The sequence below is a fragment of the Pseudoliparis swirei genome, chromosome 8 (genome assembly GCF_029220125.1).
Source record: "Pseudoliparis swirei isolate HS2019 ecotype Mariana Trench chromosome 8, NWPU_hadal_v1, whole genome shotgun sequence".
Classification (NCBI taxonomy): domain Eukaryota; kingdom Metazoa; phylum Chordata; class Actinopteri; order Perciformes; family Liparidae; genus Pseudoliparis; species Pseudoliparis swirei.
Window position 1 is genome coordinate 8,550,368 of NC_079395.1, and position 26,761 is coordinate 8,577,128.

The 26,761-nt window shown below is 44.0% G+C and overlaps 2 protein-coding genes across 5 annotated transcripts in view; both read right to left on the reverse strand.

Moving 5' to 3' along the window:
- Positions 1-18: 18 nt before the first annotated feature.
- Positions 19-16,694, reverse strand: twsg1a (twisted gastrulation BMP signaling modulator 1a). Its single transcript, XM_056420766.1, has 5 exons — positions 16,104-16,694; positions 15,135-15,293; positions 7,012-7,111; positions 1,917-2,177; positions 19-493 (listed from the first exon to the last, which is right to left on the reverse strand). The coding sequence occupies exons 2-5, from the start codon at positions 15,258-15,260 to the stop codon at positions 312-314; spliced, it is 669 nt and encodes a 222-aa protein (XP_056276741.1). The 5' UTR covers positions 15,261-15,293; positions 16,104-16,694; the 3' UTR covers positions 19-311.
- A 994-nt stretch (positions 16,695-17,688) lies between these two features.
- Positions 17,689-26,761, reverse strand: part of ankrd12 (ankyrin repeat domain 12) — a 28,967-nt gene continuing 19,894 nt past the window's right edge. For all 4 annotated transcript variants that reach the window (XM_056420711.1, XM_056420708.1, XM_056420710.1 and 1 more), the window contains 7 exons: positions 26,493-26,635; positions 25,897-26,044; positions 21,276-25,720; positions 20,435-20,533; positions 20,153-20,296; positions 19,940-20,035; positions 17,689-18,963 (listed from right to left, as the gene is read on the reverse strand). In XM_056420711.1, the coding sequence (XP_056276686.1) occupies positions 18,778-18,963; positions 19,940-20,035; positions 20,153-20,296; positions 20,435-20,533; positions 21,276-25,720; positions 25,897-26,044; positions 26,493-26,635 (5,261 nt within the window). In that variant the 3' untranslated portion in view covers positions 17,689-18,777. The remainder of the gene's footprint in view (positions 18,964-19,939; positions 20,036-20,152; positions 20,297-20,434; positions 20,534-21,275; positions 25,721-25,896; positions 26,045-26,492; positions 26,636-26,761) is intronic.

Genomic DNA, 26,761 nt, shown 5'->3' on the forward strand with positions numbered 1-26,761 from the left:
TCCTGTGAGCCAAAACAGTTCATGTCACCAAACTTTTCTTTATTTGGCATGCGACCGGGATTTAGCAGACCACAATTGTAAAAATACGTTATTCATATACACCTCTAGTAAAAAACGCTATTGAAAACATATCTAAAAATATACAGTGAAACATAACAGCAGAATAAAACAATTTTCTGGAGGAAGAGGAGGGGTGTAGGGGGGTATTTTACAAGGTAACTGAGGAATGCTAACACATAACAGTCATAGTTTCCTCTGCCCTCAGTCCTCTGGTATGGCCCAGACATTTGGTACCAATATATGCCCGCGCTTCAGAAGAGACAGTTCATGCACTTCACAGCCTTGCTGCCGTAGTCGACACACTCCGGTCCGATGCACTGGCAACAGGCGTTGTGAAACCAGCGGTACTTGGATCCTCCCATTGACTCACAGTATAGTTTACACTGACGGATAGACACGCAGTCGTCAAAGTAGACCACCGTGCACATGTTTTCTGAAATGAAATTTTTTTTTCACGAAAAAGGGAAAGAAGAAAACCAAATGTGAGTCACAGATCCAGTAAAACGTGGTTTATAAAAAAAACAACTAAAAGCCGTATTTTAAAGTGATTACCGTTAGACCTCAATGTTCCTACTTTAACTTCAGGGGGGAAATTCATTTGCTGCAACTAAGTATGACCATATGTGTTGGTTAGCTTAATGAGTTAACTGCTCGGCTCTGTGGGAACACTCTCCGTATGAGTGTGTCTTTACATCAAATAGAACTGGCTCAGAGGCGGACAGCAAAAACACACACAAATGAAAAAATAAATAAATAAATGGCACAGGAATAACACTTTTAACACTTTAGAATGACCTTATGTGGAGGTCTGTTGGCAGTGCTGTCCCACTGACCCAACTCAAATGGTCTTCGTTCAAGACTTAGTAGTGTGCCTAAGCTCTGGGCGGGGCCGAGTTTTATTACCACGGATCCAAGTGAGTGTGCATAAATGCAAATACTACATTTAACTGGACCTGACAGGACCAGAAAAGTATGCAACAGCAATGTGCACATGAGTAAAACACACGTGTGAGTAATGTGAGATGCCAGCTGGTTATTGGAGCTTCAAGCCAATGTGAGGCTGCAGATTATCGAACAGCAAGCGACAAACTGTCCTTTAATTCTGCATGGCTTCCCTCCAAGAGGGCTGCAACTGGCAAGTGAAACTAGCAATTATAGTACATTACTGTAGTTTTATTATTACATCATCTGGTGATTACTGATAATCATTTCTGTTTTTTTAAATGTTCCCAAGTGACAAATAGCCTTAAACTCAAAGACCCTCAATTTACAATGATATAAAACATTTGTTTCTTTCAATTTGTCGGCAAGTTTTCCGTCACCTGATAACTTCAACTCATCATCTCAGTGGTCCACGTGATCACAGGTTCTGTCTAAAAATACTCATTATGCAGATATGGAGTCACATAATATAAGGTCATAATTACTGAGAGGCGCTGTAGCTTTTAGGTAGTCGACGTCCAGCGAATCTAACTCCTTTATACACCGTTGGGTAGTTATTATAATTAACAATGCTTCAGATTTCATAAGCTCATTATGTTATATATATATGTCGAATTACAATCTGCAAAGTAACTATAGCTGTCAGATAAATTTAGTAAAAAGTACATCATTTCTTTCTGAAGTGTAGAAGAAAGAAGCATAAAATGGAAATACCATTTTACCTCAAAATAATACTTACAGTAAGTAATGTACAGTATAGAGTAATTACATTCAGCCGCATGTCTATTTTGGGGACATCCAAACCCCTACATAAAACTTACACTTCCTATGAAGAGGAATGATATCAGTGTATTGATTAATATGGATAAAATACTGATTGTGGCTGGAACAATCGTTCAAAGCTCAAGCCTTACCTTGAGTGTCGTAGCTGGCGTGGATACTGTTGCTAGGCAAGGAGACGTTCTGAGGCTGGCTGTCGAGCGACTCCAGGAAGGACACCAGGTTCTCGTGATGGGAGAGCTCCTCGGCGATGGGGAAGGACACCACCATCATGTTGATGGGGGCGTCGCCCTCCGTGAGGGCGCGGAACAGCGAGGGGATCGGACGGTGCAGCTCCTCCACGGTGCTCTTTGACGTGGCTGGAGTGTCGCTGTAGTTCTTGGGGTTACACATCCCTGACATGAGAGGATGGATGAAGACATTAAAAAAAGGTATGCACATGAAAATGACTCAATAGTTAGTCTGTTTTCAGCCATGCAGATAGTTTTATTTGCACCGAGCATTTCTGATACAGCGTCCCCTTCTTCTTCATGCAGGTGAATGGAATGTAGTGGTAAAGGAGTTTGTGGTGGTCACTCGCCCTTATGAAAACTCTGTACTTTCTGGATTTCCGTGCTGGCAAAGACGGATTAATATTACAAAGTCAAAGTCAAAGTCAGTTTTATTTGTCAATTTTTCATGTGTGCAAACATACAGAAGATTGAAATTACGTTTCTCTTCTGTCCAACATAAAGTGAATTGAATTGTGCAACATAAAGTGAATGTTGCACAATTCAATTCACTTTATGTTGCGAGACTTTTTACGAGACTTTTTCAAACCAAAAAGTCCATTTACCTCCATTAAGACAGAGTTTAAGGGGAGAACCTGCAGTTGATTAAGGTAACCTGATCACTTAAGAGATACCATCACTGAACGTCCCCAGTGGATCACTTTACTTTAGAATAGAGAAAGGAATGAAACCGGAAAATTCGGTGTACGCAAGTGCTGCACAGGTACAAGAAAACAGCCGTATTGTACAATGACCTACATTATGCAAGACTACAGGTCAATAGGCTAAAAGAAAACTAATTGATGTGACCATGAAACCTCTCCAGTTGATTACATGAGGACAAATAGTTTTTGAATTGCAAGTTTTCTAAATATGCAAATGAAGAAATATCTAACGGTAACTTTCGGTGGATTTAGAAGAAATCTACATCCGCAAATAGACAAAATAGTATTAAAAGCACCGAAATGGATATTTATTTAATGTTTTCTTTCCACTAGTTTGGAAGAAGACGATGGATGCAAAACTGACTTAGTTAATTTACTGTATATGCCAAATATTTTTTCAACGCCTTCTCGACAGGTACGCAATTATAGTGGAGAATACCGAATTTTAGTTCAATCTTACCAAAACGTGACAATTAAACTAATATTGACTTTATTTAAATTTGTTTAATCATCCTTTACAAACCGAACTTGTTTGAGATGTGTCATTATCAAACTTCAACGCTTTTTCATGTCATCAGACTCCTTAAGATAGATAGATAGATATATACTTTATTAATCCCCAAGGGGAAATTTGTCGTGACAGTAGCAGCAACACACAAGAATAAAAACAAAACACAAAATATAAGAAACAGGGATGAAAGATATAGAAGTATACAAGTAAAATAAAAGTAAAATACAAAACAAAATATATATGTAAATATACAACACACATGCATACACAACACACAACAACACTGACAAATCAAATACACAAAATATTAAATATAGACAGAGTGCAAAAAGCAAAGTGTGTGTATGAGTGCAGAGCTAATGAAATTAGCAAAGACATGTCCTCGGTGCTAGCTGCAGCCTTGAAGGAAGAAACATCATTAGGAGATCTTCAAATGTGGGTGAATAAAAGCAAAAGTATCTCCACATCTCGATGCCACTCAGGTTTTAGTTTTGTGCTTTGGGGAAACTGACCCTTTGGGCTTGTTGGCACGGTTAAATGGCTTCACGCATGATTTCCACTCACTAGGGCAGTTTTGTAAAACCACACAACTGTCAAGAGTATCGTGTCTCAATTAAGATCCTTTAAACACTTCATTTAATTTCTAAATACAGTAGTAATCATTTGACAAAGTCCCCACATCCTCTGATATGATCTTCGTAAGCCTTCAAATGAGTCAAAGTGAATTACAGCTAATGGGTAAATCATTTAATGGGGAGCCGAGTCCGACAGTAGAATTATATTACAAACCAAATGCTAACGGCAGAGCCAGAACAGCTGTTTTAGATGAAGCTTACACGTGGGTCCTCCCTTCGTGTCCTCACTCCCTCCTCCTCCTCCTCCTCCCTTCCTCTAAAATACAAGCTGTCCTCACCCCGCCGCTCCTCCACTGGGCCGCTCTAACCACTCGCAGATACACTCTTCAAAGTAGCCGGCGTTTGGCACAGATAACATGTTTAGAGTGGAAACTTACTAAAAGTGATCATAAGGCTAGTGCTGCAAGAAAAAAAGAAAAAAGCGCAAAAATGAGAAATATATTCTCGCTCAAAGTAACAGGCTGTTCTCGGCCCGCTGTACGAGGCCCGTTCGGGAGGAGCGCTCCGCCACCGCCACATCTGTGCGGCAGCAAGTTCAGCGCTGAGTCACAGCGTTTGTGTTCCACGTGAAAGAGTTTTAATAAAGCCTCCTTGTCAGCGCGTACAGTCATATCTGTCTGTCAAAGCTGATCTGAGAGCCTGCTGGTGGACAGACAGAGAGGACGGCGCTGACCACCCAACCATAGTCAGACGGGGATGGGTAGTTGGCCCGACCCGGAGCCACCAGAGTGTTTGTCACATAGGAAACTATAACAAAATTAAATAAAAATAGCCGGCAGGTAATTGAATGAAGCATCTGTCAATCAAACTCCTATATCATCGTCTTGCACCTAAGCCCCGCCCCTAGCTGCCAGCAGCTCCTCACAGGACACGGATTTAAAATAAATTAAAATACAAAGACATGCAAACGATTGCAAACAGAAAAGGTAAATAATGACCGTTGCGAACAATGCGCAAAATGACAAACAAGTTATGCAGAATGAGACACAGAACGACGTGCAAAAAGACCCGGAAAAATAACGTAAGAGATGCAAAACAACCACCAGATTCAGAACGACCACGCTGAGTCTGCGTCTCTTGCTCTTTGAGAACAAAGTGTTTGAGTGCGACACACATCTTTACCTATTTTTCAAAAGTGCCCCCCCTTCTTTGAATCTGAGGCCCAGTCTGCCCCTCCCCCTCCCATTCACAAGTCCCCCCCCCTGCTGGTTTTGAAGCAGGTTACAGATGAAGACAGGCGTTAACGAGCCGAATGTTTTCTTGTTTCACAAATCCGGTTGTTTTGAATCTCGCTGGGATTCAAACCCCCACCGCACCTCATCACCGGGAGGCTGAAAGCCAAAGTTCATTGGAGCGCCCCCCCCTTCAGACTCCTCCATCCTTTGATCTTCTGGAGGACCTCGAGACTTCCTGTCCACATGCGTAGGTGCTACTTCGTGGTGACAGTACTCCTTGAATTTCCTCCGCTCTCATAAACGCCGGTCCCTCTGGGCTCTGCTTCGCGTTAACCTCCTCTCAGAGGCACCGCGGCTATCTGGCTTCACTCTCCTCACACTCGTCTCGTATCAGAGCAGCAACACTCCCAACAAACTCCTTCCTACAGCAGCGTGCTTCTCAACTGTCAAGTGCATTACAGCCACGGGCTAATTCTTCACGGGCTTTTCACCGGGAGAAAGTGCTCGGCGGCGGGGCGAACGAGACGAGTGTCACGTGTGTGAGGTGGGATTAGTGCCAGAATCATGTTAAATGGGTTGCAATCACGGGAGGATCCATTATGGGGTTGATATCTCACGGTCTGTCACCTGTGTTTCATGTAACGTGTTGTTTATACTGGGCCAGACTCATTTCACTGGCCATCCTGCTCCTGGAAGGACTGTCCACATCACAGGGACATGGCTGATACATCAGAGCTGCAATTACTCTACCACATGCATATTCCGTATATATTGGTTTGATGTTAATTTTGGACATTAAATCATTTGGTTAACTTTACTTTAACCCTCAATTGAGCATTTATACGGCGTATGAAGAAATCAAATAGACGTGTGCATAGAATACTATAATGTAGGTGTCAGCAAATATAGGAGTGTAAGTATAACTCCTCCAGTGGGCATCCACAAGCGGAGGCTGCCGTATAAACATAGACTGTATATATAAGAGGTGGACAGAGTTGCAGTGAGGTCACTCGTTGGTTTGTGGGCTACAGTTTTGGAGCCTTGAGAGTTCGGCATTTTTAACCGTCGCCATCGTGGCTTTTTGAAAAACCAGAAGGGACACGACGTAAGACTTTTAGGGGACCAAAAATTGTACAATTAAACTTCATGAACTTAAAACACACAGGACAGCGCCGTGGTAGCGACCTGTCAATTACAAGGTGGCCTTATTGGCTTCATCTATTTTCCTCTAAATGGGCCATAATTCACTGAATGAACATCGTTCTGTAGAAGAAGACTTGAGACATAAACTCATGGTCACAATGTTTACTGAGGTCATAAATCAAACACGAAAGAGTCATTTTCTCATTGACTTCTATACAATCTGACTTCTTTTAGTAAACAGAGGAGGCGCCCCTGATGAAATGATTCATGGGGGTTTAAAGCAAAGGGTCTCCAGTCATTGGTCTATAAATCTACACACACAACTACATCAAATCCATCACGAGCTGTAGGTTATGAAACCAGCGATCCCATGAACACAAAATGTTCAGTGGATAAATAAAAGAACATGTCACAGTCAAGAAGTCTAAAAATTATGATGTTGATTCAATTAACTTGAAAAATTAATTTGAATAGAAAACTTTAAAAATGAAAATAGCATCTTAAAACGGTAATTTCCTTTCATAAATTCAGACCTCATCGCCATGGGAGACATGATGGGAAAAGTGCGTCTTGCTGTGGCCACAGCGGCAGGTGATCACATCCTACACGAAGGATAAACTAAGGAAACTAAATTACATTAAAATCTAATTAAATTGTGCCTCAACCAAATGAATCACTGAGACATCTCCAAAGCAAGTCTTTGCTCTTTCACAGGCGTTCAGCTCCACCGTCTTCCAGAGAGGGGACGACGCAGAAAAGATACGCCGACTTAATTTATCTGCTGTCGGCCCGAAATATGTTGCAAATAAACAGAGAGGCAGCAGCACTCACCCACGCAGTCGCAGCACTCCTCCCAGAGGTTCCCCAGACACAACATGCACTCTTTACAGCAGGAACAGTTCCCATCTGACGGGCGACACTGGCACAGCTCCTGAGGACACACACACACACACATACACACACACACATCATTAACATATTAAACCAAAGACCATCACGGACAGAAAACACTTGTTAATAAAATAAAATACTGTTTGGTAGCCCGATGGTTACGATTGTCCATTTTTTTTCACTTTTTATTTGCTGGAAGAAAAAAACACTGATTTGGGCAGAAATTTAGAAATCTGGAATAATGCTGATATTATGGAGTCGAGGAGCAGATACTAGACATGAGTATATGGGTATATGTTAGGGTTATCATTTGTGTTGTTTTGACATTGGCTTTACTCCCCGAATGCACTGTATTAAAAATTTTTTTAAAGGATTAATTGAAGAATCAGTCTTTTCTTCTAAATGACCCTCAACAGAAGTATCGTTCCCTTTCCTGTAGTGGACTGAAACACCATCAGCTAAAAATCATGTCAACGTGCCAGTTGTTAAACATAATAAAGAAAAGTATTGATGTGGTTTTGAGTTGTTAAACATTAAAGTCAAACAGGGTGAAAACAAACAGGTGAACTTCGGCAGGAACAGGCGGCTCGCAACCTCCACGTGTTACATTTGAGTGGTGAGTATTTACGGATTTATGGTTTGATTTTCTTTTAAAAAGGTTAAGCTTTATTATTCACCATTTCACTGTAGTCAGCCCGATATGCCAATCCTTTTTTACAAATATCTGTTTGAAAATCCTGTCATGAGAAAAAAATTGTTCCTCCCGAGATATTCAGAGTGATTAGAAAATAAATTGGAAAATGCAAAAGGATCCAAATCTGATGGAGCAGCAGGCCACACACACACACACACACACACACACACACACACACACACACACACACACACACACACACACACACACACACACACACACACACACACACACACACACACACACACAGTCGTGCAATAACTATTCAGTAACTATGACAACATGTGGCATGTGTGGCATCTATAGAAATATGCAACATGGTCATCACAGAGAAAACAAGAGAAAACAACCCTCTGCTGTATTCCAGGAACACAGCAGGTTCGGACACGTCCAACTTCACAGTATTCAAATCTTTTCTTGAATGTTCTTTTTACACACTCAGCATCTGATGCGCACTGTACTTACGCAGTACACATCCAGGTACTTGTACTTTACTTGAGTCTTTCTATTTATGCTACTTTACATTTCTTACCCATCTACATTTTAACTCCAACAGATTCATCCGATAGTGATATTTCTTTTCTACGATACGTAAAACATAAATAAACTAGAACGGGCACTCGGTAGAGCGCATACCTTCGCATATCACAAGATTGGGCATTGAATTATGAACATTTTGGCATTAGTTGCATGCCAATTGGACAAAAATGTATCGTGCTATGGTAAAAAAAAGATGTTGACCTTTCCATGACCTTGACCTTGACCTTTGACCCGATTGATCCCAAAATCTAATCAAATGGTCCCCGGATAATAACCAATCATCCCACCAAATTCCATGTGATTCAAGAAGATTTGACCTGTTCATGACCTTTGACCTTGACCTTTGACCCGATCGATCCCAAAATCTAATCAACTGGTCCCCGGATAATAAACAATCATCCCACCAAATTTCATGCGATTCGGTTCAATACTTTTTGAGTTCTGCGAAAGATTTTGACCTGTTCATGACCTTTGACCTTGACCTTTGACCCGATCGATCCCAAAATCTAATCAACTGGTCCCCGGATAATAAACAATCATCCCACCAAATTGCATGCGATTCGGTTCAATACTTTTTGAGTTTTGCGAATAACACGCATACAAATAAATAAATAAATACACGGCGATCAAAACATAACCTTCCGGCATTTTCAATGCGAAGGTAATAAACGTTGTTTCAGATGAAACTGTTTAGTTTATACAGTTTATAGACATTAAATGGAGCCACGTGGCCACTATGGCTGCTACAACTTGAACTTGTAACAGAGTATTGTTTTGATTGTAGTATTATTTGCAGCCTTCTGGGTGCGTTTCTTTTCTTTATCTCAGAATAGAGTGCTTTGGATCATCAAGCCCGACGGTCGTCCCACTGCTCTTTGCTTTAATGCACTTTATTAGAGCTCGTTGTTATAAACCAGAACATACCGACCACATTGAACGGATCGGCCCAAAAGAGATCCAGATTAAAGTTTGTTGTGAAGGTCGTTACGACATCCAGTGTTCATGCCATCAGAACATTCATGTTACTGGACTGCAGAATGAATCCAATACGGCTCCATGTATGGAAACGATGTTGATCAGTAATTAATATCAACAAACGCCTCTAGTTTTGATTTATTTAATAGCATCTTAAAAAACACGATCAAAACCATATCAATAAAAACTGAATATTGAATGCTCATCACAGATCCGCCCCAGTTTAAAATAAAGACATTAAAAAAAAATCCAATAAACCCATTCTAATTTTTAATACAAATAATTAGTTTATATATATATATATTTCTTTCTGTAACAAAAGTATCACACAGATAACACAAGTAATATGAAACTTAATAGAAGTAGAATTCCAAGAAAATAATTGAGACTCAAATAAATGCTGACGGGCTGGTTTACAGCGTTGTTATGAAATGTTTATCCGGTTTTATCATTTCTGGCAATTTCTTACACACAGATATTTTCATTTATGTTCAATCTGCTTCGTGCACAGGCAGGGGGAACAAATGGCTCTTGCAGAGAACTTCTCTCGTTGCTTATTATAGATGGAAGTTAATATTATTACAAGAGCTTCTGCAAAGCATCCAAAAAAAGCATCCAACGTCGGCTGATCCATAACTCTCCAACAAACTCTTAAATAGTTTCATTCCTCCTCGGCGGCCGGTCTCGGGGGAAGTCGAGACGGTGAAGGAAAGCAAACTCAAAACGTGGAGGTGGGGTTGAAAAGTGGGTCTTTCTCCCCCCTCGATTCTCTCCCGACACAGAACAGGGAGCACATTCCTCCGAGTCAAGGTCACCGCGATGAGGGAGGTGGGGAGGAGGGGAGGAACCGAGGGAGGGAGAAGAAAACACCTGGAGAACAGAACATGGCTGCTCCCCTCTGCCCCAAACTACACACTCTCCCTCCTCCTTCCCTCCCTTGTGCTTTCTCCCTTCAGTCCCCCTCCTTCCCTCCCACTTTCTTTCTTCCCTTTTGCTTTCTTTTCTATTTTTCTTCTCCTCCTTTCTATCTCCTTCCCAACAACAGTCCTGGCAATGATGAACGGCTCTCCGGTGACTCACCAGGCGAGGGATTGCGAAACCACACACAGTTCACTTAATCACCAGCCTCTCGATCCCCAAACATCGGATCAAGGTCTGACCCCGGGAGTCATTATGACCCTCAAAAGTTGGCATTATATATCTTTACACAAATTAAACTGCTTCTCTTCTTTCACAATTCGGAAATATTATTTTTAAACCAATGAATGGAAGAAGAAGACGCGTTGACGGACACGAAGGACTTCCTGGTATCTTAACAGACGAAGTTAAACAGACAAGGAATAAGATATATTTTCAGAGCCAGGCTAGCTGGAATAAAGTGCTGACTATCTTCATATTTAGTGGAGAAACATGACGTGTATAGATCATCAAACTAAATATGATCTAAGAAAGAGAATTTCCACAAATCTCTAATTATTCCTTTAAAAAAAAAAAAACATAAAATAGTGCTGGGTGCTACGGATAATCAATTAAATCAGGACATTGTTACGCTATGCTGCGATATAAACAATATGCATCTAAATGTTTTCATATTTTGTCAATAATAAAATACTTTGATTCAACCCTTTGATGATCATACCAGTGGGATCATCCTAACACATTAATCAGCCCAGAGGGAAACCGCCTGTATCTGACATCCAAGAGGACTTCAAGTTAGAAATGCCTCATCAGAATGGCCTGATATTGCGTAACATGTATTCTTTATTATTTAGTTTATAGCCAGATGGACTCTCACCGTAACACCTGGTATATAAACATATAACAAGACAATGTGGGGGCTCGACCGCCTGCTTCCCAAGTCGAGGCATCCGAGTTCTCGGTTTCCAAACACAACCTTCGTGCATCACTTGTTGCGTTACATCCTCTCTCTTGCTGACAACTGAACTACGAGCATGAACAATAACGATAAAACTTTGCACCACCGTATTTTCATCCAAAGACACGTCGACCATTTTGCCAAACGTGGAAAACAATCTCTGGTTCCAGCCCCGCCGCCGTGAGGACTGACTGTCCTTTGTCGTACGCGGGAGTACTTTGAATTGAGTTTTGGACAAAAGAATTCAAAGACGTCCCCGCGGGTTGTAGAAACTTGTGCCGGGCGTTTTCATTTCACAACTACGACAATGAACAGGTTAAAGAATCGCAAAGAGGGGACTAATAAAATAGCGTCCTCCGTGAACTGGAAGAGGTTACCCAACGGCGTTAAGAGCTCCCGTTGGGCCGGAGCGGCTGAGATCAGTCAGACGTCAGCAGCCGGGAGACAGAAGGACTCTGGGGGGAAGCGGGCGCCGCCTCGTCCTGCCGAGCGACCGATGCCCTGCGGAGCAGCCCGGCCCAGACGGAGGCGGCTTGTGAATCTCTGAATCACTCAACTGTACATTTCCCTCAGCCAACCTCCCCCAACAGACACACACACACACACACACCTCCTCCTGACCCCGAGCCCCCCCCCACTCACCTCCCTCCTCTCGGGTTCTCCCAGCCTCAGGGGTTTTGGGGGGGAATTCAGACGAAGGACTTGAGATGGCAGCAGAGCGTAAAAGCGAGCGTCGGGCAGCAGATCTCACTAATCGCACGCGACACGGAGCTTCCAGAGCGGGCCGAGAGGACGGAGAAGCGTCTCCTTGATGGCACACGCACCATCGCTCTCGCCCTGACAGCCAGCGAGTCGGTGTCGGCGGGGTCGCGGAAGCTACGCCGATCCATCGGGAGAAATAAGCCACCTGGGAGCGAAGCAGCCACCACCAACGGCCGGCTGACCACAGGAGGCTTCAAATCGGACAAGAGGGGGACCGGAAGATGGTGGTTTCGGGAGCACAGCGCGTAGTCTGCACACTGCAATCGGGGAGAAGAACCACGGGACACTTTACGGCCTGTAAAAGTTGACTTATTTTTCTCTTTTTCTTTTTACGTAGACTGGAAATTCCGCCTTGGTTCAAACTTTAAATGAGCAGAAGATGCAGTTTGATTGGGCGGCCTTGACATGCGAGTGCTGCTGAAATCAGTAATTAATTGATGAGTCGATGGGGGAAATGAATAATTAACCATTAAGAGGACAAAGTTTTAGATTTCTGGTTCAAACTTTTCAAAAGTCAGAATTTTCTTCTTTCATTTAATCTTTGTGAATGTTTTAACAGATCAACGGGCTGCAGCACATCTTTTTAAAAGGGAATTTAGTAAACAAAATAATTAACAGATTTTATGGGCAGTCAAAATCATCTGAACTTTTAAGAGACTGAAGTGGCCTAAAACAAAAAGCAGCAGATACTAAAAGTGTGCTATTGTGTTTCTGAAGTTGCATCTTGAATAAATTCATTGCCTTTTCATCATTCAATTCATTTTGTTTCTGGTTGCTGCTCCAAGAGTCACATTTAGATGGATATGTATGAAGTACTTATGCCCTGCATGTTTGTGTTGTGTTGTAATGTTGCTGCGAGGCCAGTTTCACTTGAAGCAATTACAATTACGCTTTACTTTTCCAAACGGACCCCGAAGGGCACAGATTCAACACGGGCACATGTGTTCAGAAATCTGAACCACGAGACTAAGGAAAGTCGGATTTGCTCATTTTGTGGTGTTCAACCATTTCAGCACAATACCAACACAACAGCAAACGACTGCCAAATGTCGAAAACACACCAGAGCAGCGGCAAAGTGCGGCCACGCCGCCGTGCAATGTCTATGGTACGATGCCGCGGCGGCTCATCGTGGCCGTTTGGATGATTAGGTGAAGGAAAAGTTCAAAGTTGAGAATAAATGAACTTTTAGCTGCTGTCAGAAAATGCTGCAGCCTGAAAGTTGCTTTTTCTTTTGTCTGACCAACAGTCCAAAATCCAAAGATATTCAGTTTTCAGATGATTTATCAGAAAGAGAAAAGCATCAACTCTTCACCGGTATGATTGGCTTTTTGCTTAATAAGGAATTCAAGCAATATATTGATAAATAAAACAGCGGATACATTTTCTGTTTATTGGGAGGTCTTGCTGGCGTTGTGGTAAAGATGCACATATTATAAAAGAATCCTAAACACGTATTATTAATTAATTAACCAACGGGTTAAGCTCTAATTAAACAATGGTTTAAGCTCTAATTAAAAAAGCGTACGTTCCTGTTCCGTGAATCTAGTCTAAAGAACAAAAGAACAACCTGTCGTTCACTCAGTCACTGAGGTCAAACAGGTGAAATGGCCACTGACGTTAAATACAGTTCTTTAAAAATGTTAATGGGCGAGGCGGTACACACACACACACACACACACACACACACACACACACACACACACACACACACACACACACACACACACACACACACACACACACACACACACACACACACACACACACACACACACACACACACACACACACACACACACACACACACACACACACACACACACACAGTGGAGAAAAAAAAATATTTTACTTCAATGAAATTCTTTTACAATGTGTAACTTTGGTAACAAAGAATTCCTGGCAAGCTCAAAGAAGAACATTCTTCTTTGTTTTAAGCTTTCATCCTTCCCCGAGATAATTCTGGGTCAAGTCTCTTTCCCAATATCTCTTCGAAATTGACTCAGGTTTGGTGTTCATTGATGCATGTGAGTGCCTGACTACATTAGCACACATGGACGCCCGGGCACACACAGACAGGCCGACACTCCTCGTCATGTTTTTCCGTAAAAAAGAAAACACGAATGCTTGACAGAGTGTGTGTGTGTGTGTGTGTGTAAAGTAGCGACGCACCGCCTCTCAGCTCCTCACCCGCTGGGCTCCAGACGGGAGGGAAAAAATGACACGGAGGAAGTGATGCCAGAAAGTCAACGAGAGTCGGAGGAGTTGATGTGAAAATAATAACGGAAAGCTCACATCCATCAAAGAAGAATTGTTCCCTGAAAGCGCCGGAATCCGACGGGTCCGTGCGACCAGAGCAGGTGTGCGTGAAGCTGGACGTTTAGATCACATCTCTGCTGCTCGCTCGGGGGAAACCTTCCCTCCAGACTTCACTCGGCTTATTTAAGGAATGCATTTGAATTGTTCACAACAGATTCCATCTTTGTTCTCCGATCCAGACCTTCATCTCCGTCAGGGCAGATTTTAACTTAACTTTGGCTCCGTTTTTATGTGAAGTATTTGCACAAAGCTGATGTTATAATGGAGGAGACATACTTGTTTGTGTAGTTTTGAGTCGGCCCTGCCAGTTTAATGCTCATTCAAAATTGGATTAGAAGAAGGATTTGACTTTGATTTAACTTGAACTCTGGCTGCAGGCGGCATTTATTTTGTGTTCCGATCCAGAAAAACAACAATCGCCGCTTACACAAAGACAGCTGGCGACACTGTTGGATGAAAAGCTCAAATTTGGCTGCACTCATGTAGAAAGTTCCCATTTTAATCTACAGAAAAGATCAGCACTCGGATCAGATTATCTGTCTGCAAACACAAAGCTTGTTTGTTTGAGCAGTCAAGTGGAGAACCAAAAATGTAAAGTCTGTGTACATTGTTGAAGAAATCCTATGGGATCTTTGAAGATGCAAACCATTGATGTTATATAACACCAACAAACTACATTCATTCTAGTCCAAATGTAAAGTATGAAAGAAGACATTTAATTAAAGGGGTTTGAGTGGGTTTCTTTAATTGAGTCTGATTTGATTTTGGTGCAGCTATGTTCAGAAAGGGGAAGGCGGAGTCGTTCGTGGTCCAAACGTTGTGTAAATCCAACATTAAGAATCCAACGCCCTCAGTGAAAGTGTGTCGATAGGGAGAGTGAAAACCTTGAGGCGCTTTACCTGGATGAGACACTTGCTGACGTCGCTCGCACAGAGGGCTTTGTTGCAGCCGGAAGTCAGAGACAGTCCTGATAGGAGGAAGAGGAGAGCGGTGGCGGCGGGGAGGATCAGCTGACCAGGCCTCATCCTGACAGCTCACCAGCACGGCACTGGAAACACCTACATCAACACGGGACACAGGACAGGACCTCAGGGACCAGCACAAATAAACACAACTTCATCACTGGCATTCCACAGAAGGAAAAAGCTGCAGTCGGTGCATCACAGATAAGACACAAAAAGTGAAAAAGTGGTGCATGATGGTAAAGCTACACCTTTTAGTTTCCTCTTACTTAACACTTTTTGTGTTGCCCAAAACAGATCCAAAAAAAGTTAAAATCCTCTTCTTTTTTGAATTAATCAACTCCTGAGCAGACTTTGCCACTGCATCATGATTTTGTTATACCTTCATACACACGCTGGGATGTGAACTCTTACATTCCTATGCCAAAGGGGCCACAAAGTGCAGCAACTAAATTGCACATACATATTTATAAATATGTTCCACAGCTCTGTGATGCAGAACAAGCACACACTTGACATGTAAACATCACTTTTCTGTGAGGCCTGCGTCATATTTCATTCAGAGCCAGAACTCACCCGCGTTACTGCGGGATAACAACACACACATCTGGCAACATCAGCCTCTTATCACCTATTTCCCCCAATGTTTAGCGAGCGCACACGCAGTCTCAACCCTCTGCGTTTAACGCCGCCGCCACTCGGCTACACATCATTCCGCTCCACGGGACGGAGATCAAACATGTGAGAAACATTAGCTCCCTCAGTCACGAACGCGTTTCTTCTTCACCTTCTTTGGGCTCATCGCTAAAAAAAAAAAAAACACCGTAAACTTTGTTTCACTCGCGCGCGGCCACGAGAGTCGAGTGCAGGAAACAGCGACGTACAGTAAAGGAGTTTAAAACTCACCACAACGCCGTTAACAAGTCCGAGACTTTCTTCTTCTTTTCCAGAGGGAGAGTGGCTGTTTTCTCTTTGAACTTCTCCAGGATGGTGTCGTCTCTGCCGCCGCTCAAGTGTCCACTGTGTCCAGAGGGCGTCAGTCCCTCCGCAGCACAGCGCGACAGGCAGTCGGGCGCCTTAAAGGCACACGCTCCATTTTCTATGCAACGTCTGAGGAGGAGAGCACACACACACAGACACACACACACACACACACACACACACACACACACACTGCGGGATCTTCATGGTAGCGGACACGCATGACTCACCGTACCACGAGCCAAGAGACAACAGTTACACGTGCGCCGCCCCGGAGTTTTGTGTGCGTCAATATTGCCCATGAACGCGTCTCCGTGCGTCTCCTTTTAGCCCGCGGCTCTGCGGTGATTGCCCCCGCCAGTTCAGGTGTGCTCCGTTTGAGCCTCTTTCACACGAGCAACTGTTCCCCAGCCGCCCCCCACCCCATTAACCCGTCCTTTGTCTCGGGGCTTATCAGCGGCCCGGCGAGGGCCCTCATTAGGTGAGAAAAGGGCCATTCGGAAGCTGTGAAGTCGCGCAGACGCCCCGCAGAGACGCGTCCTCCTCCCCCGGAGCTCCTTTGTGGCGACGAGCCCGCGGCAGGAACTTTCTCTCTGATGGCTCGTCTCGCTCCACAGGTGTTGACACGTGTTGTCCTTCATCTCAACAACACAACGGGCCCCACTTCCTGCCGACTAGGCATGCAGGAAGGTCAGCGAGGAATCGAGGCGGAATCACATTTAGGAGTGATTTATTTCAGAGAATTAAATGTGAGCCAAATAACTAAACAAGTCCATCTTTAAACACGATCAAGACCCCATCATTAGAAAGTGTTTTGGTAAACATCCAGTAGACAGTACATGTTAGTGTACCCAGCAAGTCTATTCTATTTTACTTTAGTGGAAGTAACAATCCAGTTTAACAGGTTAAACATATTTTACTTAAGTTGGATAGCAGCTAAATGTACTTAAAGTATATGTAAAAGTACACAATGCAACGAGGCAGCATTGAGATAGTTTATCATTAATTGTATTGTAATTCAACTGATGTAACATGTAAGTCACATTTTAATACCGTTGAAGTCCCTGACTCTGAATGACACGTGCATCACTGCAGGCTCAGTCACTGACTGCATGGCCAGTGTAGTGCAGCGACATCTAGTGGCTGAGGATAATACTGCTACAAGAGAATAACTAAAGATTCATTTGAAATGTTAAAATCATGAGTCATTTGTTGTTGGGTTGCAATGTATTATCTTAATTCTTTTTTTTTTTAAATGCCCATTACAATTCCTCAGGGTTTTTTTTATTACTTGTTTTGTCTAAGATTTGTTCTATTTTGCAGTCATTGATATTTTATTTATATATATATTCTATATATGTATATATAAATATACAACCTGTTGTGATAAACAACCAAAACAATTATAAATCAATAAAAAACAGTTTATTGACTTACTGATTACTCTTCCAATTGTTTCAGCTCTAATTTCTTGTGCATCCTTATAATTAATGACACTGTAACCAACACGTAATTTCACAACAAATACAATTTATTCAATTATATATTACAAATATGTACATGTCATGTAACAAGTAAATATTAAAATAGACATTTTTTAGAACTATCGTTCAAAAAGGCATTATGTTGAAAAAATAGGTTTTGTTGTGATCTCACATTGAAACTGTAAAAGTATGTTTTTTTTCCCCTTGGAAGCCACAACAGACTTTAATGTGCTCGAGACACGGTGGACGACACATAAGGAGTGAGGCCGCAGAAAGGGACAGAACACAATGGCGCAAATAAAAGAAGCTGGAACACGTCAGTAAACCTTACAATTTAGTCCACAGTACAGCTTTTTGGGAAAAAGTACAAACGCAACGCATGCACAGCATTTAATTGCCAAAGTCAAAAACACCAGCTGTGGCGTGGAACTCCAGATGAGGAAGGAAGAAAACGGTCAAAACAAAAAACACAACATAAGCAAACACATGCTTAAGATCTTAAGCCAACGACAACAAGAACATCACGGACGAAGAGGACACTGGATATAAAAACCAACTTTGGTCCATTAAAACATGAGACGGAACAAGTTTACAATCAAAATATCTATTATTTTTTGTTTTTACAAGTTTAAAACAATAATTACATGGCTATTTACAAATGCACAATTTTTTTAATGTATAAAATAAGTTACAAAATTAAGAGCACGGTCTGTACACAATGTGTGAACACTCACTTTGAAAACAACTGAACTCTGTTGTGCGGCTGCCTGGCGAGGAGCCGGTGGTTGTCGTCCACACGTTGCTTCTTGCTGCGCTCTCCGCTCCGCCGGCACCGCCCCAGCTTTTGGTCTCTGCTCCCTGGGCTCCCTCCGGGTCCTGGACCCCCTTGCTCTTCGCGAGGAAGCGTCAGCCTCTGTTCCCCGTCCTCGTGCCGGTTCGGACAGAGTTCGCTGGAGTCAAATCATCTCTTTCGTGAATGCTCTTTTCTTTTTTAATACCACCGCCACATTCTAAGTGCTTCACTTTTTTTTTTCTTCCTTTCCTCAAATGTGCGGGCTGCCTGTCGTGCCCGGGGTTACGGCGGCCACTGTGGCAAAGCGCGTCTGTCCGACAGCTCATATCGGGGTGAGGTCAAAGTCGTCGTTGACCTCCACGAGCGGGATGTAGAACTCTGGAATCTCGAAGATGCTGGTGGACTTGTAGGTGGCGGGGTCCAGCTCCTGCAGCTTGAGCTGCCACTCCAGACGCTGCACGGCGTTCAGGGCCGCCGCCTCGTGCTGCTGCCTCATCAGAAGACACGTCTGTGGGGGGAAAAGGTACCGTATCATCTCAAAGCCAGTACGAGCAGGAGGAGGCATTACAACTAATAAAACCTATGTAGTACGGTTTATACCTACAAAGTCTCATCGGGATCTAAATACACACTGAAGGAGATAGATAGAAGACCAGGAAATGCATCCCCACTTTGTTCTCATGCTTCGTTTGGTTTCCCCCCTTTTCATTCATAAAATACACTTTAAATGTTGCAAATATAAAGTGACATGAATCGGAGTAGTTGATTAAAAACAGAAAAACACCAAACAAACACAAAATCTGCTGCAGATTGTTATTTTCTTTTAAAAAAGATCATCACAATCAGGTTATAACCATAACGTGATTAAAATCAGAGAACCGTAACTGGATAATCTGATAAGCTGTGGCCCACAGAGTGTTTACGTTTGAAGAGGAGTGGCCCCAGAGGGAATCAAAGTGAACTCTTTCAGGAGCTCAGTTTACGGGCACAGAGGAAAACATGGGAGCATTTTTAGCTCAGTTCACAGGAGACAGCACCGTACTCTGGCCATGTGACATCACAGGTGGAAAGAAATACTCCCCCAGCCAGTTAACAGACCAATAAACGTTCAAGTAAAGCGCTCACATTGAATCACATTGAATCACAACCAAAGTGCAGGGCCAAAAGCTACTTTTAGCTGTACTAGTAAACGCAGGATCAGTGACAGGCTATATGCGTGTCTTATACTGTATGATGTGTACTTATAACTCCATTACAGTACATTTAGATTAAATCTATCCATGGAGATGCTGCCTTAGGAAATATCAAACCGGGTGTTTTTGAGGACGGCAAAGCAAATATAAATGGCAACTTTGGCATAGGGCGGAAATAAGAGAAACATCTATAAATATATTTTAGTATCAAGTGATCACTCCTTCCACTGTGGTGAGTTTTAGGAAGACTCTTCAACACAAACACACCTAATGAAAACACGGATATCTCACCTTGAGTTTGTCAAACTTGTCATCGACATCTTGTAACCAGGACATAAACTGCCTGGCGTTGAATCGGTCTCTGACTGACGTTTTGCCATCGTCACTCTGAACCAAACACACACACACACACACACTTAGCAAACACACAGTATTTCTGCACGTCATCATCATCAAGCACTGACTGGAAAGAAAACACGGGACTGATGAACAGATGCCACCCACCTGGACATCTTGAGGCATGTTGTACACTTCAGCATCCAACAAAACTGTACAGGCACTGAAAGGCAGAGTCTGATTGGCCAGCATTCTTGCTGCCCGGTAATGGACGCGCAAGACTTCCTGTTCATTTGAAACAATCAGTTTCTCCTGAAGGGAAAGGAGAACAAAATATTCCAATTAATACAGTAAATCCCAATCTATGAGGCATTTAAAATGTTTAGCAAGTAACTCAAAGCTCCACTTGAGCAACAACAACAACAACAAAGAGCGAGGCGAGTCCCGTACCCGTTCAATGCTGTGCTGGAGTCGTAGTTTCATGCGGATCACCTCCTGTTGTTTGAACATCTCCTTCAGCTGCTCGGGTAATGACGGCGGTGGCGTTATCTGCTCAAACACACAATGGGGGGCGACTGTTTAAAGGCTTCAGATGCACAATGCAGATATCAGGTAGAAGAACATATTCATCATGTCAGTTTAGTTTCCTTTCCTTTGGACTGATTGTTACCGTGACACCGAATAAAAAGCAGACAAATAACAAATGTCTGAAAAGCCTTTGACACTCCCAAGTAGATGAGGGTTTTTTCACACATGAAGAGGTCAATAAATAGATAAAGAATCAGAAGAGCCATGTGTGTTTATTTATCTTTTCTGGTGTCACAAAGAGCTCCCAAAGAATTAAGAGAGTCTGAATAGGTAGGAACAAACAAAATAGACTCTTCTTGAAGGGTAACATTAAGAAGGAGAAAGTTACTGATAGAATACACAGAATAGGACGGAGAAATAACACTCTTGACGTTCTGATGCATCAAAGAAAATCCCTGCACTCAAGATGTGCTAACATAGTTAAAACATATTTTTTTGACGGTACCGGTAATTCATGGTCAAATTGGCCATCACAAAATCCTCCGTGCTTTAGCTTCACACCCCAAATAAAGCAGATAAGATCACATAAGAAAAGGTGCGCCTCGGCTATGAATCGTGGCAACGCCTTTAGCTTTTTTTAAAAATCGGATAAATAATGAATTAATCAAAAGTTAGTCGATGGAATAATCCATGATATAAATAGCTTTTAGCTGTGGCCCAAAACCCTGTTTGACCAAGATCTGAAAAGAAAGGAACAACTCACTGTTGGTATGCACAGCTTGCTCAGTGGGTTTCCATCTAAGAGGTAGGATCCGTTGAAGGTCACATATTCATCATAATACTGCGGTGGCTGTGGGGTGACGCTGCACAAGACTTTGCGCTTCTCCTCGATCTTCCTCCGGATGTGCAGGAACTCGTAGTACGGGTTGGCCCGCTCGGTCTGGTAGGGCTGAATCTCCTCCAGCTTTACCGAGTCCACAATAGCCGCCAGCGACTGCTGGCCGCTCTCCTTCTCCTGCTGAGTCACGGCATACGACTGGGAGCCGGACGCTTTCGGCATCTTCCTCTTGCGTGGATGGAGCACATGGATGTCCTGTTCCTCGTCTGTAGAGCGAATCTTGACCCTCGCCCCCGACGAGTCAGAATCCCGGTCTCCGGATTGTGGGGAGCAGCTCCCTGAGGCACTGCAGGTGCTGCTGCAGGTGCTGCTGCAGCTGCTGCTGCAGCTGCTGCTGCCGCTACTGCTGTTGCTGTCAGTCTGAATTGCCAATTGGACGGCGCTTTGACTTTGCTCTTCTCCAGCGAATGATGTCTCTGGTTGCTCATCGACGGGCGTCACCTCCATCGGCTCCGAGCTGGCATCGGCTGTGGATTCAGAGGAGCCCTCCGTAGCCTGAACTGACGGACACTCCATGATAACAGAAACAGCAGAACTGCTGTTGATCGCTGAGCTCTGTGGGACGTCGGTCATCTCTTCGACCTTGTGTTCAGGGCTCGCAGTGTTGGACGATGCCGGGGGCGGACTGTCCATTTTCTCCATCTCAGCATCGAGATTTGGAGCTGCTGTGTCACTGGGAAGTCTCGAGTACTGCCAGTCTTGGTCATTTGCAACCATGTCCTCTTGAGAGCATTTGGCCTCAGCGAGGCCTGGCAAGGTCTCCCCTGCTGTGAAGCTGGTGAAGAATACAGGACTTCCTCTCCCCTCTGTTCTGAAGCTCTCCGTTTCCATACTCTCTTCGTCGGCTCCATCGGCGCTCTCAAGAGGTTCCTCTCTCAGGTCAGGAACATGCGTGTTCCCGGATTCGGTTTGCTGCACGCCCTCCACACCAGAACCGGTGAGCGGTTCCCTCTGCTGGAGGGCGAGTGTGTTGGGGAGCTCTGACGGCTCCGCAGACAGACACGCCGTCGGTGTCGGGGGTTGATCTGAATCCTTGTGACTACACTCTGCCTGTGAGTTCTCTGTTGGGCACTGGACGTCCTTCTCAACAGGAGGATCCGAGAAGGGAAGAGTCGCTTGCTCTGCCGACTCAGTATGAGAGCTACTGCAATCTGGAAGCGTCGGGCTTTTACTCTGAGGATCTTTGTTTGTTATGTGTGGTGTTAAAGCTGCAGGAGGGCTCCCATCTCCCTCTATGGCGGCATCAGAAACTGAAATAACACATTGATGTTGACCGTTGAGGCTCTCTTCGGTTTCTGCCGACGTCTCTCTTGTTCCCGGCTCTTCGGTCGGCTGGCTGAGGTTCGGCTGATCTTCGACAGCTTGACCTTCAGTCGATGAGTTGGCATCCTCATCCAGAATAGCCCGGAGGTACGGAGATTCATGTCTGCTGGGTAGCGGCGTCCGATTACTCTGCAGCGCATCTGGAAGCCTGTTGCAATCTTTATCGTGAGCCGACGGCGATCTGGTGGCTTGAATGACGAGGGAAGACTGGAGAAATGCGGGCTGAGAGTCGGAGGCTTCTAGGTTCACGTCAGAGTCGTATTCAACGGGTCTCGGCGTTAATGTCGTCGCCTGACACGAATCCTCCGAGCTAGCGACAGAAACCAGGGACACCGACCTGGACATGAAGCCACCGCGTTCACCCTCTGGCCTGGGTGACCTGGTCAGACAGTTCTCCACGGCCGACATGACCTTTGCGCTGACAGAAGGCAGACTCTTGCCATCAAGAGACATTGTTCTGGGGCTGGCGCTGTCCTTCAGGGATTTATCTCTGCTGTGGACGTCGGAGGCTTCAGAGCTTTTTGAGCGCATGAGCTCCTTACTCAGCGCGCACGGTTCAGTCTTTGTTCTGTCTTTAGGCTTGGACTTCCCCGGATCTGCCAGAGGCCGCTGTTTAAGCCTTTCACGCTCCTTTTGTTTGATTTTCTCCAGGTGTTTACGATGCCACTGCTCTATCTCCTGGTCCTTCAGGCTGAGCATGCGCTCAAAGCTCGTCTGCATCAGATCATCGTTCACAAGCCTTTTCTCTTTGGGCTTGGGCTCTCGTGTTGCTGGCGAGGCTTTAGATTTGGCCTTGTCCGCATCCGTCTCGTTGGCTTTGGGCTTGCTGATTTTGGCCTGCTGGGATCGGTCCTTGTGCCGCTCCTTGTCCTTATCCTTGTGTTTTTCTGAGTCTCTGTCCCGGTCTCTACGGTCGCGATCCTTCTCCGTTCTCCCAACTTCCTCCTTTGATTTTGTAGAGAAGGACTTGCCACTCTCGGACGAATAGCTCTTCTTCTCTTCTAAAAGTGATTTCAGGTTGGAGCTTGAGGAAAGAGTCCCATCTTTTATTTTGTCTCTCCTTTTCCTGTCACAGTCCTTTTCTTTTGAACGATCAGATTTAACATGATCCGTGTTCTTCTCCAGAGGTTTCGCCTTCTTATCAGAGTTGGTGCGTTCCTTTTCTCTGTGATCCCCGGCACTATGTTCCCTGTCCTGCCTCTCCCTATCAGACCGCTTGTCAAACTTATCTTTATTCTTCCTGCTGTCCTCGTGCTTTTTGGTTGTGGATAAAGATTTCAGTTTCTCATTCTCTTTGTAGTTTTTATCTCCAGGCGAGTGGGAAGAAACGGTTCCTGTTCTTTCTTTTTCCTTCCAGCGATCCACTGAATTCTGTACTTCAGCTTTGTCAGCGTGCTCCGCTCTAACCTTTTTTTCCTTGTCAGAATGCCTTTTCTCCATTTTCTCCGAATCCTTCTCTTTTCCTGGGAGCCTCTTGTCAGTTTTATCGCGTGAGCCTTTTTCAGAAAGCTCCAGCTGTTCTTGATCAGCTGTGATCCCACTTATGGGTTTCTCTTCCATCTCTTCTTTCATGCTGTTGCTCTGCAGCAAATCGTCAGGAATCCGCCCTGAGCCGTGGCAGTCCACCCTTTCGTCACGCTCACTCAGCTTTGAATCCTTTACCTTCTCCTCTTTACCAGCAGCCTCCTTCCGCTCTTTTTTCACCGCCTTGTCTTTTTCTCGCTCTTCTCTCTGCCTCTTTTCCTTGCTGCTCGGGTGTTTCTCTTTCGTGTTTCTCTCATCTTTGATAGGAGAGGAATCAGCGGTCTTTTGAAGTGAACTATTGTCTTCACCCTCCCTTTTCGCTTGCAGATGTTCATCTGTCTCGTCACTTTTGAAAAAATTCTCTTTCCAGAACTCTCTGTCAAACTCCAAATTCCTGTGGCCGTCTTTCCTGGCCTCCTTCTGCCTGTGGCGGCTGCGCTCTGCCTCATATTCCCTCCTGTGTTTGTCTTTCTCCTTATGTTTAAGCTTATGCTTCTTTACTACTTTGCCGTCTAAGTCACTCTTCCGTAAGGCACCTTCAGAGCCGTCGATGCTGTTTCCCATGCTACCGTCTTTGTAGGGACTCAGATGACCGTCGTCTCCGTCTCCACTGGAGTCTTTCTGTTGATGCTTGCTCTTTTCCTTGTGCTTACACCCCTTGGTGCTGGAGCCTTCAGTGCAGTAGTCCGTCTCTGTGTAGTGGTTGTATTTGCCAGTGTCCACCGGACATGAGCTGTCACTGATAGAAATGCACATCTTAGTATTTTCCTGTTTGAGTGGCGTTTGTTTATCCGTCAGGCTGTGATTCAGTTTTGGAGATTTTATGGACGACAAATGGAATAGGTGGACGGATGAGTCATCTTTAGGACTGAAAGACATCTTGAACGAGTCTTCCTCTCTTCCCTTTTCTGTGCTCTCGGACACAGTTGCGAGAGAGAGGACCAAGGTTTGGCTGTTCTCTTTCCCATCCTCTTGGTTTTCCTTGTTCTTATTCTGGCTTTTGCTCTTCCTCTTGACTTTACCCTTCTCTTTTTGCTCAGCGTTCTCCTTTTTAGGCTTTGTGTCTGCCTTGAGGCTCTCTGAGCTCTGAGAGCAGGTGGGGGAACTCCTTTTCTCTGAAAGGCTCTCCATTTCGTCGCTGGAGGTATCCGAGCTGCAGTGGACACGAGAAGTCTTCTGCTTTTTGGACTTTGAGGTGGAATCCCCTTTTCCACCCTGCTTTCCTGCCACATCTTTTTCCTCCTTCTCATGCTGCCGTAGTTCCCGCCGGAGGATGTGTCTGTCATTCATAGTTTTACTAAGGTCCTCCCCCTCCTCCTCATCCTTGAACTCATACTCATCCAGCCCTGGAACGGACGCTGATGCTTTCGTGGCCCGTTTGCCGGCAGAGTCCTTTTCAGTATCAGAGTCTTCCAAGTTGTCGTCTAAACTGGATGGATTGACAGACAGCCGGTCTTCAGACTCTGCAGAAAAGAGAATATCAACTTTAAAATAATACAAACAAAAGCCAATAAAGGACTTATTGATTTCAACCTAATACATGCCATAATTGAAGATTACATGGTACATCAAACACAGTAACTTATAGAGGGGACTTTAAACGGAAGGTCAGCGAAACTCTGGAGCATTCCCTGCCTACCTGAAGAGGTGTCATCTTGGTCTGACAGGGGCACCTCGCCCTTTAATAGCTGCTCCAGTTCCTGAGAGTCGGACACATCCACGGGCCGCTCCCCGCGTCTGTTGGCCTGGAAAGCGTTACCACCGTGGCGCAGCAGCAGTTTCACAATCTGTATAAAACACAACAATAATTGAGATCAAAAAAGGTTGTAGACAAAACATAAAAAACAGAGATGTTCGAAGTAAAAGCATGTCCGCACAAAAGACAAAAAATGTCCGTGTCCTTTGTAGTAATTCAATCAGACTTGTAATACAGTGTGATGCCATTATTATTTCTAAACACTATTTAAGATAATTCATTGGCGAAGTTTTGTAAAGTTCTTCCCTTTATAAGTAAATGAGACGCACTAAGTGTTTTATATTAAATTAGACAACAGCTCAGGATATTTATTATGTCTAAGCATTTGACTTTGACAAAATATATCTACACTATGAACAAAGATACATTGGGAAATATTGGTTCCATGTCCACTCTGTAACAATTTCAGACCTGAGAAAAGACCTTCATCTGGAGTTCTACATTACTGAGGCAGGACACACTTCGTATGAAGCTCTTACATCTTTATGCCCGCTGCTAGAGGCATCGTGAAGTGGCGTGTCGTCATCCAGACCCTGTGTGTTCACTTCTGCACCTGCTGCGATTAAGACTTTGGCCACGTCGTAGTAACCAAGATTACAAGCTTCATGAAGAGGAGTCCAACCTGGAGAGGAAGAAACAAAGAAGCAACAATTAATCAAAATGAAACTACACGAAAAATGTGCACAGAATGGTGTAGCTTGTTTTTATTATCACAACATAAGATGTCATATTTGAATAAGCAGCTGTT